The 18,485-nt window shown below is 46.5% G+C and overlaps 1 protein-coding gene and 1 long non-coding RNA gene across 4 annotated transcripts; both read left to right on the forward strand.

Annotated features, from left to right (window-relative positions):
- Nucleotides 1-2,182: 2,182 nt before the first annotated feature.
- GPR62 (G protein-coupled receptor 62) lies at nucleotides 2,183-14,375 on the forward strand. Of its 3 annotated transcripts, none has more exons than XM_083488751.1 (3): nucleotides 2,183-3,030; nucleotides 3,917-4,641; nucleotides 12,863-14,375. In XM_083488751.1, the coding sequence occupies exon 3, from the start codon at nucleotides 12,965-12,967 to the stop codon at nucleotides 14,198-14,200; it is 1,236 nt and encodes a 411-aa protein (XP_083344877.1). In that variant the 5' UTR covers nucleotides 2,183-3,030; nucleotides 3,917-4,641; nucleotides 12,863-12,964; the 3' UTR covers nucleotides 14,201-14,375. The 3 variants fall into 3 exon arrangements, with proteins under 3 accessions (XP_083344877.1, XP_083344878.1, XP_083344876.1); XM_083488752.1 differs by lacking the exon at nucleotides 2,183-3,030 and adding an exon at nucleotides 9,962-10,167 and having other exon boundaries at nucleotides 3,945-4,641; XM_083488750.1 differs by lacking the exons at nucleotides 2,183-3,030; nucleotides 3,917-4,641 and adding an exon at nucleotides 11,212-11,352.
- A 923-nt stretch (nucleotides 14,376-15,298) lies between these two features.
- On the forward strand, nucleotides 15,299-18,485 carry LOC310700023. The gene is made up of 2 exons (XR_014522366.1): nucleotides 15,299-16,500; nucleotides 16,599-18,485. It is a non-coding gene; the product is annotated as an uncharacterized lncRNA (long non-coding RNA).

Raw genomic sequence — 18,485 nt, forward strand, 5'->3', positions numbered from 1 at the left:
ACACCAGCTCCCTCAGCCTGAAAGCAAGATGAGCGCCACAACCCCATAGTCGCCTTTGACTGGACTTAACAGTCCAGGGGTCCTTTACCTTTACCTTTACCTTTAGCATAGTACCTAAAGGCCAGAAAGCCCTCCCACAGTTTCTGATATGAAACCATTGTGAGGTGTGTGTTTTTATTACAATCAAGCAGTGTATAAATTTTATGAAATAAATAAAATTCATTTTCATTTCTCCCCTTTTAAAAGGGCTGATCACTGATGAAGAGTAAATGCTTTCCCCTCAAACTTGGAGCCAGCAGTGCCCATCATAATCTGTTCATGAGCTGTGTACTATTTACCCTGAAGAAGAGGCATCACCCCAGATACAAAAGCAAGTGTTCTTGTTGGGGTGTTATTAGATACTAGGAGGGGGTATTGGATATTATTCTGATTTCCTCATGTGTGTGAGTTCAGAAAAGTGCCATCCCTTTTGCAGCTTAAAAGGGAAGCTTAGATTGGCTAGTTTTAGCCTTTTAGTTTAAGTAACCCAGGATGCTTTAAGGTGGACGGGATTTCCCTTTTCTCCCCCATAAATCAATAATCACACAAACAGGGATGTAAAAGGTAAAAATAACATTTGCGCACTCAGAATACTTCTTGAAGAGCAACAGATACCGAAGCTTTATTCAGGCAGGCTTAAAATGGTAATTTGGTTACAAAGACATGCAGGCATCTCCCCCCACCCCTTACACACGTGTGACCCTGTATACACGGAGCGCCAGGAAATCATTAAATAGTAACAGATTCAAACCCAGAAATGGCGCGCAAGAGCTGGAAAGTTCTCGTGGCTTGGGAGGAGACCTTCCCCGGAGCCCAAAGAAGATGTCATTGAGGGCGTAGGAAGCCCGGAAGAGACTTCAAGCACAGTGGGGCTTTGTTTAGGCTGCTCAGCCTCCCCACCTAACAGCTGATGTTTGGGGGAGCAAAGCAGAAGTCGCCGTTTCCCCACATGTCTTCCTGACTCCTGCCAGCCCCAGAGCTTCAATTCAAGTTGTGGTCCTTTTTGCTACAGTATTTTTGGTGTGGAATGGAGAGAGAGCATATGAGAAGGCATTTAAAGGGTGCTTAGAGGGTGCTGCCCACTATACGCAATTTCACTTATGTCTGTGGGGGCCCAGAATGTAACCCCTGCTCAAGGGGGTACCTGCACTTAAGTAGCTTTAAAATGGAGTCTGAACTCAAACTGCAGGTGTTCTCACATTGCTGGCGTGTGAGAGTGGAAAAAGCAGAAAGAGGGGCAAGGAGAAGGATATATAGCTACGCCCTCTTCCTGTCAGGGCACAGTGGGAGTGTGTCTCAGAGTTCTCTCTAGCAAATTTATGTGTATCTGAAGAAGTGTGCATGCACATGAAAGCTCATACCAAGAACTAACTTAGTTGGTCTTTAAGGTGCTACTGGAAGGAATTTTTTATTAGGAAAAACTCTGTGACCTTTAGCTCCTAACATGTGCCTATCTAGGAAAACAAGAATAGCTGTTTTGACTGCACTTAAATATCCCTGGGTTCTGTCCAGGGACGCGGATTTATACAAAATATTGGGGGGCCCCGGGAAAGCTCATGAATAATAAATAAGCTCATGAATATGCAAATAAAATGGCGCCGCCTCCTCGTGAGCGAATAGGGGAGAGCGTGCTGCGCCTATTAATCAGCTCTGGAACAGCTGATATGCGGGAAACGTGGGGCTAGCCGGAGAAGAGAGGGCGAGCCCCCTCCGCTCCGGCCCTAAATAGGGCAAGCCACACACCCCCAGCCAGCCGATTGGTACCCGGTCGTTCTCGCGGGGGCTGAAACCGCCAGGAGGAAGGAAATTCCCCCCGGCAGTGCCTTGGCAGTGGCGGTGGTGTTGCGAAGCAGCGAGGCAGGAGCCCCCACCCCCGGGGATTCCTTAATCTCGCGGGGGATGGCCGGGGCTCTCCGACTAGGGCGCGCGGCTGGCTGGCTGGCGAGGGAGCAGGTGGGGAGGAGGCGGGGGCGGTGGCGGCGCTCTGCTGGAAGGGCGCCCGAGATTATTGGGGGGCTGAGCCCCCCCAAAAAATTTTTTGAGGGGGCTCGAGCCCCCTCAGGCCCCATGGAGTCGGCGCCTATGGTTCTGTCCCTAGGTAGCCTGGTTAGGTGACAGCAATGGCTGTACATCACTTGAAAACATCACTGGATGATTCTCAGATGAATGCAGAAGCTGTTTGCAGGAATCTGAAGTGTTATGGAAATTCTCTCTTTAGTGTGTGAGCTGTGATGATGGTTTGTGTTTTTGCAGCTGTTGTGAGGGGAAGAGCCATGTATGGACTCTTCTCAAACTCCTTGTCCCTATGGCCTTTGCTGTCCCTCTACCTGATCAGGGGGATCTAGTGAAGGGGTGTGCCAGGGATTCCTTACTCTTGCAAATAGAGCTCCACACTTCCACCACCACAAGGGAGACAGTAAAACATCTCCCTGGTTTTTTTTTTACGACAATCCCCTCATGACAGCTGGCTATTAATCTATGAGCCAATCATGAGAATAATGTTGTCACATAGATCAAATGAAACAAAGAGCCATTGCTCATTTGCTATGGTAATTCATGGAAATGTACGCACATTTAACATTTGCCTGTCACCTGGCTCTGAGTCCGAGATAAAATATACATGACAAGCTATACATATTGTAAAATTGGCAAGTATTATTTTAAGTAGGCTGGGAAGAAATTAGGGGTGCTTGAGGATTTTGACTTCTTTGAATTTTGAAGTGAAGTCCACTTGGACTAATGTGTGGATCAAAACCTAATTAACGTTCAGGCTTCACCATTCTCAGAATTTTGCAATACAGCTCTCTACTGAAAAGTAGAGGAACAGTGGAAGGAGTTGGGTATGTTTAGCCTGGTAAAGAGGACACTGAGAAGAGATATGAATGCCACCTTCAAATATCTAAAGGGCTTTCAGAGACTAGAAACCGAACCAATAGATTCAAATCACAAGAAAGGCGATTACGACTAAACACCAGGAAGAGCTTTCCGACAGTAAGAGCTGTTTGACAGTGGTATGGACTCCCTTGGAAGGTAGTGGACTCTCCTTCCTTGGAGGTTTTAAAGCAGAGGTTGATGGTCATCTCTTTGGGATGCTTTGAGATTTCTGCATTGCAGAGTGTTGGACTAGAATCAGGGGTCAGCAACCTTTTTCAGCTGTGGGTCGGTCAACCGTCCCTCAGACCTTGTGGGGGGGGGGCGGACTATATTTTGGGGGGAAATATGAATGAATTCCTATGCCCCACAAATAACCCAGAGATGCATTTTAAATAAAAGCACACATTCTACTCATGTAAAAACACCAGATAGGCCCCACAAACAACCCAGAGATTCATTTTAAATAAAAGGTCACATTCTACTCATGTAAAAATGCTCTGATTCCCGGACTGTCCACGGGCCGGATTGAGAAGGCGATTGGGACAGATCCGGCCCCTGGGCCCTAGTTTGCCTGCCCATGGACTAGATAGCCCACTCTACAGTTATATGATTCTATGATTCAAAAAACATAATGAAACACATAAAAAGGTATTTTAGGATAAAATACATTTATGAATGCTTACATACATTGAGATAAAGTGCAATCATAAATCTGTATTTTGTGATGAAATTCATGTAGAAGTACTTAAATATGAATTTCCTGGCATGTTTTAATTTTTTTAAAAAAATCATATTAATGTGGAAATGGGACAGGATGAATGAACATGTGCAAAATCTACATCGATTGGAAAGAGACTGCTTCATCTTTTCCTAGTAAAAAAAACCCCTGCGCTTGGTAACACAGGCCTCAGTGAACTAGCAGGGAGCTGTCTTTGCTCTGCTTTCACTGCAGGGGGGGAAACCATACACACCTCTGCATCATGCTTCTCTTTTTACCCCTTAGGTACGGCTTGTACAATCTGAATGGAATGGCCTGGCCCAATTATCCTCCTTGCAGAGCTGAAAATTCCAGAGGTTCAGCAGCCTCAGAACACCCATTTCCTACAACAGGGTGTCCTGGGTCACTCAAGCCTATGTATCTCTGTGGGGGAGGTGCTTAGGACCCAGTAGAATTCTTTCTGAATGACAGACAGTGCTTTAAAAGGCCAGGCAAAGCCCAGATGTGACAGCCTGTGCCATCCACAGCGAAACAGCAGTCACTACTGCAGCAGCAGCAGCAGCAGCCTCCCAGCCCCATTCCAGGTGCGGAGAATTGAACAGCAGCAACCCCTTCCTAGGGATTTTGTGCATCTCCTCTTCCTAGTATTGGGCTACCTCCAGGGTGCAATAATTGCCTTGCTTAAGCTGTCTTCTCCCTGCAGCAGGAAAGGACTTTGATTCCACAAACAAAGCAGATCATTGTAAACAGGACAATAGTCCTTGTTCCCCCCGTTCATGGAGCTGGTACGAAAGCCAGCGGAGCATCACCGGTTTGCTGTCTAGGAAAATGGACATCACAGCAGAGCATGGAAAACAGATAAGCCTGTCAGCTCCTGAGAAGGAGGGGTTAGATCTGAAGCCGCTACTCCTGCCGTGGCTGGGAAGTTATGAAGAACTCGCTGCTCTGGAGGAGACAGAAGTCAGAGATGCTGCTGGCCAGTGAAGGACCATCAGCCTCACTCGACTTAGGTGAGTGACTTCTTTGTGGGTCCTTCTGGGGAGGTCATAGGTCTGAGACAGCATTGGGGCAAAGGCACATACCTCATCTGGTAAGGAGAAGTGCAATGGCAGATCATATGCTCTGCATGCAGAAGGTCACCTGTTCAATTCCCAGTATGCCTTAAACCCTGGAGAGCTGCTGTCAGTTAGTGCAGGCAAAATTGAGCCGGTTGGACCAGAGGTCTGACTCGGTTTATGGCAGTTTCCTATGTTCCTCAGCAATACAAGCCCCTTCCACTGAACGGGCTCCCTGGACCTTTTGATAGCTTCCTTCATCTTGTCCAGTTTCGTATCTGCAATGAATTGGGTGTGACATTCCAGAAGAGGCAGGGAAATCTAGAAATACCCTGGTACTAAGGCACAAGCAAAGCCTTTGCTTGAAATGCTAGGTCAAAATTGGCTCACCTGCATTCAAGGAGAGAGAGTAGAAACTGAAATGAGTGCAAAGAAGAGCGAAGGAAAAGGGAGGTTGTGATAGAAAAGCTGCTCAAGGGGAGAAATGGAAAGAACTGCCTTACCTTGGTGAAAAGGAGTTTGCAGTCTAAAATGACAATTCAGTAGTTGATACAGCAGCGAGGAATAAAGGGTATAAATGATATATACTTGTATAAGCCCTATAAACTGCCAAGTGGTAATAAAAGGAAGGTTTCTGATAGAAGCACCTTCCTGCTTTCAAAACTGGTGAAATCAATTATGGAGGTGATTTTTCAAGTTGGTTTGTTGGCTTGCTTCAGATTTTTTTGGATTTATACCCCCCCCCCCCCACTTTCCTACATCCTTTCTGCAAAGCTGTTTCATCCCCCTTCCTTGCAACCTGTTTTACAATTTATTTTATTGTAGGTCACTATTTGCACTTGCTTGATCTTTGTGGATCATCCCATTGTCTTATCTTACGGACACCATGTGGGAGGTTGCTTCAGAGGCTTCCAGATTATAATGCAATATATGCAGACAATGAGGAGAACTCTGAGGATAGCCACCAAGAGTCTCCAAAGCAGTTGTTTTTCAGCTTAAACATTGGAGCATGCCCTCTTGAAGATTCAAGACCATTCCATTCCTCCACCCATCCAGTCCCCACAACAGCCAGTAACTATTCTGTCGTTACTGAACGTAGCACTCATTGGGTTGTTTTTGGGGTTCCCATCGTTAGAGTGTTTGCCCTAAAAATGTTTTTGTTCTTTTGTTAGCCTTGGGCCCTCTCAAGCCTCTTGGTGCTTCCCTTTTGTGTGTGTAGACGGTGCCATTTTGGCAACACAAGCAGCAGCGCTCAGAGCCTGAACATCAGAAATGGAGGGAACAGTTTTAAAATCAAACCTGAACATTGATCCCATTTCAGCTTATGTGGGCATGCCAAAGAACGCTCTAACACTTCAGCATTTGCCTCTTAAACATTTGAGTGAGAGCACTATCTGAAAGTGCACCGAGAACTGCTGGTGGTCCCAAGCCACAGTTTAACCAACCCTGCTCTAAGGCCCCCTTCACACCTGCAGCTTAAGAACCACCCCCACATGATGCACTCTGGTGTATTAGGAGAGCATGTTATGGGAATAATGCAAGTACATGGGTTGGGGCAATTGGGTGAGTCCCTCAATTATTCACACATCTCCCCCTGCCCCACTGCAGTTTGGGGTTGCTTCATGCAGAAGTGGCTTCCAAACTGCTGGACTTGTAGCATTGTAAGAGACCCCAAAGGCCATCCAGTAAAGGGGTTTACAGCATCAGAGACAAGTACACATGGAATGAGATACTGGAAGAATAGCCCTCGACCACCAGCTCCAAACACTTTTTCTGCTAGAGTCATTCACTTGACGGATGCTGTGGAGGTGGCCCTCAACAGAAGAGGAACAACTCACATCCAAGTGTCTCATCAGCACTGAAATTTATACCACAGGAGAATATAGTCCTCAATAAACTTATCCCAAAGGCAGTATTCTGTGGGACAGATTGCGGAGTTTGGGACTTGCCTTACCAATGAAACAATGTGAGACACTTGCTTCAGGCCGCACAAATTCAAACAATTGCCTTCTGACCTCCATCTTTCTGTATTGTTAGAAAGAGAAGGGTTGATAACAGCAACCAATGTGCTTTATATTGAACACATCTGCCTGAATGATTTGGTATAGGAGCTGTGTCCTTTCTGCAAGGGTGAATGTTGAGGGATGGCAGGCCTTGCAAGCCGCTCTCCTTTAGGGAGGGGGAAACTGCCCCTGCAACATCTGAGATGGTCTCAAGCCAATCCTGTCTCACAGATCACACTCTCCCGCTCTGTGTGCTCTGTGCCAGGCACTGGCTGCTCTTGTGTTGTCACAGGATCATCAAGGGCCAGAGGCAGATTTACAAGTATGTGCAGAATTAGGGCCTAGTATGGCTGAGTAGCCCCCAAAGTTACTAGTATACCTTGTTAACTGAGAGGGTACCTTTGAAATTTGACTTTGCTGAATTCCATACCCTCTGATGAAAATAGGGGCATCCTATTCCATTATTATTATTAGTAGTAGTAGTATTGGTATTATCATAGAATCATAGAATCATAGAGTTGGAATAGACCACAAGGGCCATCGAGTCCATCCCCCTGCCAAGCAGGAAACACCATCAGAGCAATCCTGACATATGGTTGTCAAGCCTCTGCTTAAAGACCTCCAAAGAAGGAGACTCCACCACACTCCTTGGCAGCAAATTCCACTGTCGAACAGCTCTTACTGTCGATATTATTATTATTATTATCATCATCCCGCCCAATTGACTGGGTTGCCCCAGCTACTCTGGGAAGCTACCAACATATATAAAAATATAATAAAACTTTAAACATTAAGAAACTTTCCTATACAGGGCTTCCTTCTAAAGATGTCTTCTAAATGTTGTATAGTTACTTATCCTCTTGGCTCAGGGGTTGCCTAACTCTGTACCCTCCAACATTTCTCCAATGAAAATAGGGACGTCCTAAGGAAAAGCAAGACATTCTGGGATCAAATCAGAAACAGGGACGGCTTCTGTAAATCCAGGACTGTCCCTGGAAAATAGGGACACTTGGAGGGTCTGGAATTCCAGTCTTTTAGTTGTGTTATTTCCACTTTTCATTTCTCCTACTTCTTGTTTCAAGCCAGGAAGCACTGGTCCATTAGGGCAACCAGCGCTGAGTCCTACCAAGCGAAATGCCAAGCAATTTTTTAAAGAAGCCCCCCCCCCCCAATCTCAAAGCCACAGCCTTTCCTATCCCATACATCCTTCCATCATAGTCTAAAGAGGTTCAGGGAGAAATTTCCATCAATCTCCCATTCTCTGACCGACCAGTTACCTCCCTCCCAGCTTTGGGTTGAGCCAAGCATTTGTCACCACCACCATTTAGTTTGTTTGTTAACTAGGAGTTTGTCCAAGGCTGATTCTGAGCAAAGGAGCAAGACAAGGATGACGGCAGCATGGCTACAAAAGCAGAAGCAGAAGCTGCTGGCCTGCCTTGCAGAGAAGTTGCTGGGATGGTCTTGTCGCTGGGGTGAAGCCCAATATATCTAGAGCCCTCTTCAGCAAGTGTTGAGTTGCCCAGGCAACTCAATCTAAAGAGGAATCTTCCGCCACTGTTATTGCTAGGCAGGGGAGAAAACTGTTTTGCTGGATCAGCAGACTATGCACCATTTCACACTAACCTTGCCTGTCTGGGAGAGAGGAAGAACGGTGTTTGGTCTCCTCCGGGCTCTGTGCATGTATGTGTGCACATGGATAGATGAGAGTGTGGCACTGGGCATGCCTGTGTATGAAAAAATACAGTTCTAGGTGTGCTAGAATACATACAGGTCAGTGGAGGGGGGAGGATGCATGTCACTTACAGTGTGCCTCTGTGTACATGATGTTAAAGACTGTGCTGTGGCTATGTTTTTGTAAGATAAGAGTATGGTGGCCAGGAGTGTGTTAATGAAGCTAGAAGATGCCTTACTAGACCCAGCAAAATTGCTAGGTGCAGTTGTATTTTTAGGGAAATTGGCTGAGTCCTCTCAAAAGCTTGCCTTCTGAATGGCTGGAAAGATCTGAAGGGGATGTGAATATGACACTATTGATCGATATGAAATTGGCCGTGTATTATTCAGGCAACATGGTCCTGTTTAATCCAAACATGTCTATTAGTTCTTTTCAAGACAAGGGAAATCCCAGGTTGACTTTTAAGTACTAATATTTTTAGTTAAAAACAGCAGTGGCGCTAGGGAGGGATCCTCCCCAGCCCACCCACCACCCAGTGTGATTTTCCCCAATCAAAATCCCTCCTCTCCAATAGAAAGAAGCATATGGTGTGTGACTCCACAATTTTTAATTGAATGCAAACGTTCAGGACAAATTCATGGAGGATAAGGTTATAGAGGGCTGCATTCTGCATCTGCTGTTGGAGAGTGTATGCCTCTGAATACCAATTGCTAGGGATCACAAGTGTAGAGAGGGCTGTTGCACTGAGATCCTGCTTGTGAGCTCCTCATAGGCATCTGATTGGTCACTGTGATACTGTAACGAGATCCTGGACTAGATGGGCCTTTGGCCTGGCTGAGCAGAGCTCCTCATATGTCCTTAGGTGGAGCCCAAATCAAGAACTGGGACCTGAACAAAATGTCGTCATCGCTTATTAAGCCTCAGGCCATCCCAAACCATCTTTCCATGCCACCGGGAAGATGTTCCTTAGAAGTGTCCTAGCAACATTTCTGTCTTAATGTTTTGCCATGCTTTCAGGCATGGTGTCCCATTACTTTGCACTGGGGACAAATAAAGAGCCTGCATTAGTATAGCCCTGTACCACAAAATAATCTTTGGGTCATCCCATATCAATCATATGACCATAGCTCTGGGAGACTCACCTCCACACAAACAGAGGGTGGGATAAATCGATGGGGCCATCTGTAAAGGCAGTGGTAGACTTTGGGTTCTCAAATTTCAGTGGGGCCCTGTGCAGTGCTGAAATTTGGTACTCCCCTGCCTCTCGTGCTCCATTTTACAGCATTGTTTCCCTGCAGCACGGCGCCCAGTACAACTGCACTGATGGCTCTACCCTAAATCCACCTCTGCTAATGGCTAAAGCTTTCATTGTTATTGTTTACTGCAGCAGACTTGGCAGCTAATTTATATGTTACCAGAACAGTTGGAGGTTCCTTCCTCACGGGTGGAATTATCCATGCTGCTCTGGTAATGTGGGTCAGGTGAATAATGATACAGTTCTTTCCTCTACCAGCATTGATCTGCTCCTGGGGGTTGACAATGCTGGCTTGGAAAGAAAGCATGTCATTTTCCCCAAACTGTCCTTGCTTCTTTCTTCCAGATGATTCGAGATTGGCATGGAATTCAACATGCAGAAGCAGGGCTGGCCTGACCCATTTTGCCGCCTGAAAAAAGTCAAGATGGCGCCCCCTCACATTCCATATACAAAAGCAAACCAGGCTGGTGATTGAATCTGACTTTAGCACTGGTGATGGGACAGTGTCTTCCACTGCACCTGAGGGCAGCAGAATAGCTTAGGGGTGCAGGGTATGTGTCACACACCGCTCTCTCCTCCAAGCTCCGCCACCTGAGGCGGCTGCCTCCCTCTGCTTAATGGTAGGGCTAGACTTGTGTGGAAGGCACTCTCATGCTCCCCTAGAACTGGCCTAATCTTGAATGCTAACATTTGTTTAGCCCTCAGCTTGGATTTCAAACATGGTAGCTCATCACAGGGCGGTGGGGGAGGGGACTGAATGAGAGAATATCTGTAAAAGTATTACACCCTCCCCAAAAAGTGACAGAAACAATAGAAGGGAGCACCAGTGGCAGGGAGATTGACCTGACTTTCAGAGGTTTAGCTTGGCATCAGCCAAGTAGTCTAGGATAAATGAGGTTAAACTATAAAATCATTGCAAGCCTCTTCCTTAATGGAGGTAGACACTGCAACTTTCAATATGTTGTTTCTTATGCTAGTTTGATAGGTTGTTTGTTTGTTTGTTTGTTTGTTTGTTTGTTTGCTTGTTTTGCTGACTTTACTGGATTAAAGTGTGGTCACTTCCAGGATTAGTTACTCTAGAGGTGGGAATGAAGCCTCTCTCATTTTATTTCCTATTGATGGTGGATAGTGTGGGGTGCCTGGTGAATACTCCTACTGGACACTGAAAAGGAAATATTCAAGGATGAAGTCTAAAGCTTGTTTCTAAAAAAAACTACTGGAATAAGGTATACACACACTATTCAGAGTAACAGCACTGACAGTTTTGATTGAAAATGATTCTAGGTTGAGATAAGCCATCCTCAACATTCTTAAGAGGGCGCGCGCGCACACACACACACACACACACACTGCTTATTCTACCAGAAAGTGCCAGAGTCCAGGAAGATAGAGCTCATAGCAACCAATGAGGAACTTACTCTACCTACTAAGATGATGTCACTGTGTGCAGAAGAACCACCACTGCCTGTTCCCAAGAATGACCCTGATAAGGTGTCTCCTGGGAGCATTTCCTTTCTTTCCTGAGGGGGAAATCAGCCCAGGGTGATTTAATACCTCCCGGATCAATTTCTGCTCCTGTGTAAGCAGTGATTTCATAATGCAGGCTTGTTAGGTTTCATTTTCTTTGCCCTGCATATAAAGGGGCTGGTCTTGCCCCTGTGGAAGTCAATGGCAAACTCTTCCTGACGTCACATTCTCAGAATAAGGAGCTCTTGACTGGACCAAAATGTGAAGGGGTAGGAATTTTTTATTGGCTCTGTTAGATTAGCTGCAGGATCCAGCAGTTATCTGTATTCAGTTGAGGAAAGTTTTCCCAGGTTGCCATGGCTCTTCAGGTTCTTGGGATCTCACCTGAGGAGATTCCATCCTCCACTTCAAAAATCTGCTAGCCTGTTAATCTGAAATTTGATTTCTGGATACGCTTATGGGTTTTGTCAACTGCAAGAAGAAAATTGCTCAAGTAAACAAAATTAGAAATATATTGAGGCTGTGGCCTTGTCATGACCCTTCCTGTGCCAGCCCAAATAAATGTTTGTAGGAAAAAAGTTAGAAGCTAGCTCAACCACCTGAATACCACCTTGCATCTTATTTACTGATGCCCCTCAAGGCCTTAACCTAGGGCTCATCGGAGAATGTGGTTATAATTGTGCTGCCATATCTTGAAAGTACCACACATACCAACCAGAGCAAGAACTTCCTGATGGTGCAAACTGTTCAGCCGTGAAGCAGACAGTCTCAGACGATAGTGGGCTCTCCTTTATTAGAGGTTTGTAAGCTGAGGCCACATACATTGCAGGAGGGGACTTCCTACTTTGCCAGAAGGTTGAAGTAGGCAGTAGTGTCCCATGAGCTGGGGTAAGGTGAAACCTCAGGGCTGCTCACCTGACATCAGCATCACTGCCACTCAGAGGCATAGCATGGGCGGGGCTGGGGGAGCTGCTGCCCTGTGCATATGACAGGCCCCCTTATCAAGGCAGGGAAGGAAGCCACACCCGAGCTGGGCCTTCAGGGCAGGGGTGGTAGCAGCACCTTTTCCTCATGGCCATTGGACCAGCCAAGAGGGGGAGGGGGGAGGGTGTTACTGCCGCTGCTCCATCATGCCTCTCCTCTCCTCTGTTTGGCTCCTCATGTGATGTCCCAGGACTGACATGCCAGAGCTCCACTCTTGGATCAGGCCTGACCCAGGGCAGGAGAGGAGAGGCAGCTGCAGAATCACTATGTTTTTCCTCTGCTGGGCTCCAGTGTGTGAGGGAGCTGCACTGTAGTCCAGCACAACCAGATTGTCCAGTCCACCAGCAAACTATGCTACACCACTGAGGAGCAACTGCAGTCACCTCAATTACCTTTTAACAGGATGGATAAAGTCACAGTTGATTATTATAGCAATGAGCACCCCAGAGCTCCAATAATGGGAGGGGGAGTTAGGGGGCCCTTAACAACATCTGCATGCCCAACACCATCTACCCAAAATTATGCCCCCTATAGTTTTCCAAAACAGCAACTGACGGGGCTTCCCCCTCTGACCTCCTAGCATTTAAACCACTGGAACACCCTCACCTAGTTCATTGTGTGTCCTACTGAATTGTGTCTCATCCCTATCCCATTATAGTCAATGTGTTCATTTTGTGTTCCAGTATTGCATGTGCAGTGGTTGGTTCCCTCAAGCTACTTTGTCTCCCATTCGATTCTGGCAGCACATTCTGTTCCAGTCATTCCCATGTCACCAAGATTTGTTGTTCTCTACAGGGATCAAGAACTACCAGGAAGGAAGATGGTGGCAGTGACATATACTCTGAACATCCACTGGTACTTCTTGCTGCTAAGACACAGGTCACTTTGAACTAGACCATGGGGACAATGGTAAACAAAACTAGGATCAACTCTACCCAGGGTTTCGATGCCTTCTCTTCACTTGGAGTGTCCCAGTTTCAGGAGGCCATTGGCATTTTCTTCATGGTCATGCTGAGTGTCATTGCTTTGGTTGCCAACACAGCAGTTATGGTAGTCATCCTCAAGACGCCTTTGCTGAGGAAGTTCATCTTTGTCTGCCACCTCTGCCTAGTAGATCTGCTGTCTGCCATTTTTGTCATGCCGCTGGGGATCATATCCAGCTCCACCTGCTTCAACAGGGTATTGTACAGCATCGCCGAATGCCAGACTCTGATCTTCCTGAATGTTTGTTTCATCAGTGCCTCCATCTTCACCATCTCAGTCATCAGCATCGAGCGCTACTACTACATTGTCCACCCCATGAGGTATGAAGTCAAGATGACCACCGGGCTCGCAGTTACTGTTGTGGCTTTCATCTGGGTTAAGTCCATCCTCGTAGCTGCTTTGGCACTCGTGGGTTGGCCCCAAGTCGACGGGGCCAGCAGTGCCAGCAAGTGTACTGTGTACTGGAGCCCAGGTGCCCACAAGAAGATCTTTGTGATCATCTTCAGCACTCTCTGCTTCATAGTGCCCACCTTAATAATCTTTGCGGTCTATGGCAGCATCTACAAAGTGGCCCGGATTGCATCCTTGCAGCATGCTCCTGTTCCATCCTGGACTGCCACACCAAGACCAAGATCAGACTCCATTCACAGCCAAGTCACTATAATCACAACCAGGAATGCACCTCCCAGGCTGTCACCAGAACGCTTGTTTGGTGGGAATAAAGCTGCCCTCACCTTGGTCCTGATTGTAGGTCAGTTCCTCTGCTGCTGGCTTCCATTCTTCTCCTTCCACCTCCACTGCTCCATCAACTCTGTCTTGACCATCCCCAATTATGGTGAGATTATTGTGACCTGGCTTGCCTATTCCTCCTTTGCTATCAACCCTTTTTTCTATGGGCTGCTGAACCGTCAAATCAGGGAAGAGCTGTCCAAACTGGGGCGACACTGCCTCAGCAAGCCCCTGAGCCAAGAGCTGTGCATCTCCAGTCCAGAAGGGTCCATCCATGAGAATTTCCTCCAGTTCCTGCAGAGGACCAGTTGCACAACAGAGACCCGTTCTACGTACGTGAATTCCAGCCCTAGGAACACTTTGGACCAGACTACAATGGGGTTCCGGATCCCAGGGCAGATCCCAGAAGAAACCAACTGACGAAAGACCAGTGCTTTCAAGTCACTTCAGCCATCTCTTTCCACCTGCCTTTTAAGTTAAGAGGGGAAGAACAGAAGGTTCAGTGCGCTGAAAGACCTGACCAAGCCTCCTTTAGGGAGGAATCTGAAATTGAACAATTGATTTTCTCTCTGAGAATAAATGTGATTAAACGGGTTGTTTGCTCATGGTTGCAGCTGGTGGGATCAGAGCCAGGTGTACCATTAGGCTACTGTTGGCATCCACCTGGGGGAAGGGGGGGGCACTGTGAAGCAGAGCACTCTCAACTATATTTGCAGACAGTAAGAGATAATATTGGAAGTGGAGGCCTTTCCACACTACCCCTCTCCAAAAGTGCTTGTTGGTGTAAGTGTTAAAATACTGGCTGGGCCAATAGTGCTATTTCTCCCCAACCATTGGGAAAGGGCAGGTTTAGTTTTGTCATGGATAGATAGTGAAGGCCGTGGTAATTTATTTATTTTTTAAAATGTGAACTCCAGTGCTGGAGAGCATTCCAGCACAACCTCCAGAAGTAATTGGAAATGGTGGGGTGCTTTTAAACCCTCCAAAATGGCATGGATAGGGAAGGAGGGATGTGGCATTTATCCTACACCACTGATACTAGAGCAGTTTGTTTGCACTATGGCTGATGGGAGTTGTAGTCCTTATCAGCTGGAGGGCACCAAGTTAAGGAGAGCTGTAACAACCATGATCTGCACTGGATTCATAACTACAGTGCTTTGGTTGAGGAGAAGAAACAGCATTTCCTCAACAACTCAGCGCTGTGGCATGCAAGCAGGGATGCTAGGTGAGGAAATGTTCACTGCATCACACTCAACAAATGGACAACCACTGTATATGCCCTAGGCAAGAATAACTCTAGAATTCTGGTTACAGATAGGTAGCTGTGTTGGTCTGCCATAGTCAAAATAAAAAAATTCCTACCAGTAGCACCTTAAAGACCAACTAAGTTAGTTCTTGGTATGAGCTTTCGTGTGCATGCACACTTCTTCAGATACACTGAAACAGAAGTTGCCAGATCCTTCTATATAGTGAGAAGGTGGGGAGGGGTATTACTCAGAAGGGTGGTGGGAATGGGTGCTGTAGTTTGTTAATAGTTACTGGGAATTGTAACTGTGTGAATCATGAACTACAGTGCCCAGAATCCTTGGGGGGGGGGGGAATGAATGTGCTTTGAATGTGATTTAAAGGTATAGTGTATGTGCAGCTGTAGATACAGGGAGCAGAATCCATTGCATTTGTGAACAGATGCTTGAAAGGTTTGTGCATTAAGATGGCTCTTAGGAAGGTTTTCTGCTGTTTTGCCATAAAATTTTTCAAACTCAGATAATATAATCCAAGCCTTCAAAGCCACTTTCCCCTGACTTTGTTTTGTGGCATAGGCAGAATGCGCCAGTTGCCAATTAATCTTGGTCTTCCTAAAAAAATGGCAGGGGGGTTGAGAAAAGTCTGTAGACCCTTCATTTTTTGTTTTTTATTCAAGAGTAGGACAGCTATCAATCCCCCAGGGAATTTTAGAAAGTGAAGCTCTGTGAGGGAAATAGGGCCTCCCAAGAATTATCAGCATCCTTAGCAAACCACAACTCCCAGGATCCTTTGGGGGAAGCCATGATTGTTAAAGTGGTATAATAGTGCTTTAAATGTATGATGTGGATGTGACTGTCCATAGTGTAGCAACACCAAGTACAGATTTTTCTCTGCTTTAGGGTTAGGCATTTTCAAAAAGAGGCACCCACCAGTGTTCTTAGTGTTGAGTGAGTGATTGGTGCTCACAGAATTTCTCTGAAGAAGCATTTTTCAGTTTCTATGCTCTTTGTGAATAATCCTGGGTTGGTCAGAGATAGGACCATTAAGGAAAGAAAGGGAGGCGAACCTACACTGTAGGCCTTGTTCTCCCAATGAGGCCAAGCGAGAGTCAATTCATTCCAGCTGAGCAGAGCCATTGGTTCTGTGTAGCTGAATCCCTTGGTGATCTTGAAGAAAGTTCCACTGAAGCAGACACTTAAAGCAGGGGTGGAGGAGGCAGCTCCCAGCAGCCGGCTGAGCGAGACAGCGCAGTACCTGCCTGCCTAGAGGCACTTCTAGCAAGCCAGCCTTAATCTAAAGTGAAAGCCTCCTCTTGATTGGCTCCATGTGACAAATTCAGTCTGTCACAGTAAGATGCCAAAGAGTTGTTTGTGTCAGGGCATGACTTAGTCCTTAACTCATCAGTAGGGAGACACTCCATTTGTTCTAAGGGCATGCTCATGGGGTGCTGTTTATACAAATAACAGGAGATGGAGGTAAAATAAAAAAATTCCTTCCAGTAGCACCTTAAAGACCAACTAAGTTAGTTCTTGGTATGAGCTTTCGTGTGCATGCACACTTCTTCAGATAGGAGGTGATGGTGGTGATGTGGCCTAGCTGGCTTGGGCTGACTTTCTCACCAGCAGTGAGTTTTGGGTTATGTATCAAGGCTACAAACTTAGGCGCACAATCTCTCTCAGAGGAAGCCTCTGGTAGGACATGTTTTTGAGGAAACTTGCACAGGACTGGGCTTGTGGGCTGATGATTCTGGTACAAGGATTATGAATATGACATGCCTTCAACCTCCCAACAGAGAAAGCATTTGTGGAAGGAAGGAAGGAAGGAAGGAAGGAAGGAAGGAAGGAAGGAAGGAAGGAAGGAAGGAAGGAAGGCTCAGTCCTAATGATGCTGACCCTGTGGCCCTCCGGGCACTGTTGACTCTATAGCAGCCATCATTGCTGACCATTGGCCATGCTGGCTGAGATTCTGGGAGCTGGAGTCCAACAACAAATGGAAGGTTATAGGGTCCCCATCCCTGCCATAGTTACTATCCACACTTATATTAACTAACTTTTGTTCTTGGAAGCAAAACTTCAGATTATTTCTGGTTTTGCATCGTATGTTTGATTAAGGAGTCCAGTTGCCTTTGATCCAACAAGGGAGCTCTATGTGCCAAAGCAGGCATCTGAACATGATGCAGATGCAGATCAGCAATGCATATAAATGTACACCTCCATCCACATCACGGTGCTCATCCATATCCCACCAGCCCATTTCGGTGCATGCATCCCCACTGAGGACCACCAGCAGTTGTGAGCTAGGTTGCCTGAGCCTGGAGCTGGATGCATGCCAATTCTCCTACTTGATGGTTCCACCTGGTAGCTGATCATTTCTAAAGGGAGATGGCAGAATTAAATCTGAGATCGTATGCATGCAAGGCAAGTACCCATGAGCTGTGGTTGTTTTCTTTCTGAGTTCTTGGAGCCCTGCTTCAGTTTCAGCTGCAGGGTGGGGGAAACAGTTGTCCATGGCTGGAAAGAAGGGCTGTGGCTGAATTTGAGAAAGGATCTCCACAAGCTCTCAGGAGACTAGAAAGGGGTGTGAGTGGGCATACTAATAACATTAATGAAAGAAGGTAACCTACGCAGGTTCTTCAGCCTTAGGACACACATGATTTTTCTCCCGTCCCCCATCTCCTGCCGAGTCGAGGGAAGATGGGCAACTAGAAAACAGGCCCAACTTTCCCTTGCAAGGCTGCTTTGGGCCCATCTCATGCTGAAGTCCCTTCTCCCAGGGGATGGAAAAGAGAGCCGGTGTGGTGCAGTGGTTAGGAGCAGTAGACTCGTAATCTGGTGAACTGGGTTCACATCTCTGCTCCTCCACATGCAGCTGCTGGGTGACCTTGGGCAAGTCACACTTCTCTGAAGTCTCTCAGTCCCACCCACCTCACAGGGTGTCTGTTGTGGGGGAGGAAGGGAAAGGAGATTGTGAGCCGCTTTGAGACTCCTTAGGGTAGTGATAAAGCGAGATATCAAATCCAAACTCCTCCTCTTCTTCTTCTTTCCACCACATGCAACATGTCATAACTATGGGGGGGGGGAGCTAGCAGGCCCCTTAATTAGACCCACAGACTCCTTCTCCCCATTTCAGTCAAAGAATGCCCCCAAACCCATATAGAAACACTTGCTAATGGGGCCAACTCCCTGTAAATTCAAACATGGCATGTAGAAGAAGTCTATGTGGGGGAAATGGTTGAAGATGCTGTGACTTTGCTCAGGGGTGGACTATGTTACTACACTGCAGTGCACCAACCGACCGACCCACCTCACTTTGCTTCATTATGGAGATTTTCTCTGAATGTTGGTGTTTTTTTAAATGGAAATCTGATTTCTGTAATTTGTTGGATCCAGCAAGCAAAAAAATAAATAAATCCAAAACGAAACTCCAACTGTTGTAAAAACAAATAAAGCATTAAATGGCT

This window comes from Podarcis liolepis, assembly GCF_965112155.1.
Source record: "Podarcis liolepis genome assembly, chromosome: 2".
NCBI classification, from domain to species: Eukaryota; Metazoa; Chordata; class Lepidosauria; order Squamata; family Lacertidae; genus Podarcis; species Podarcis liolepis.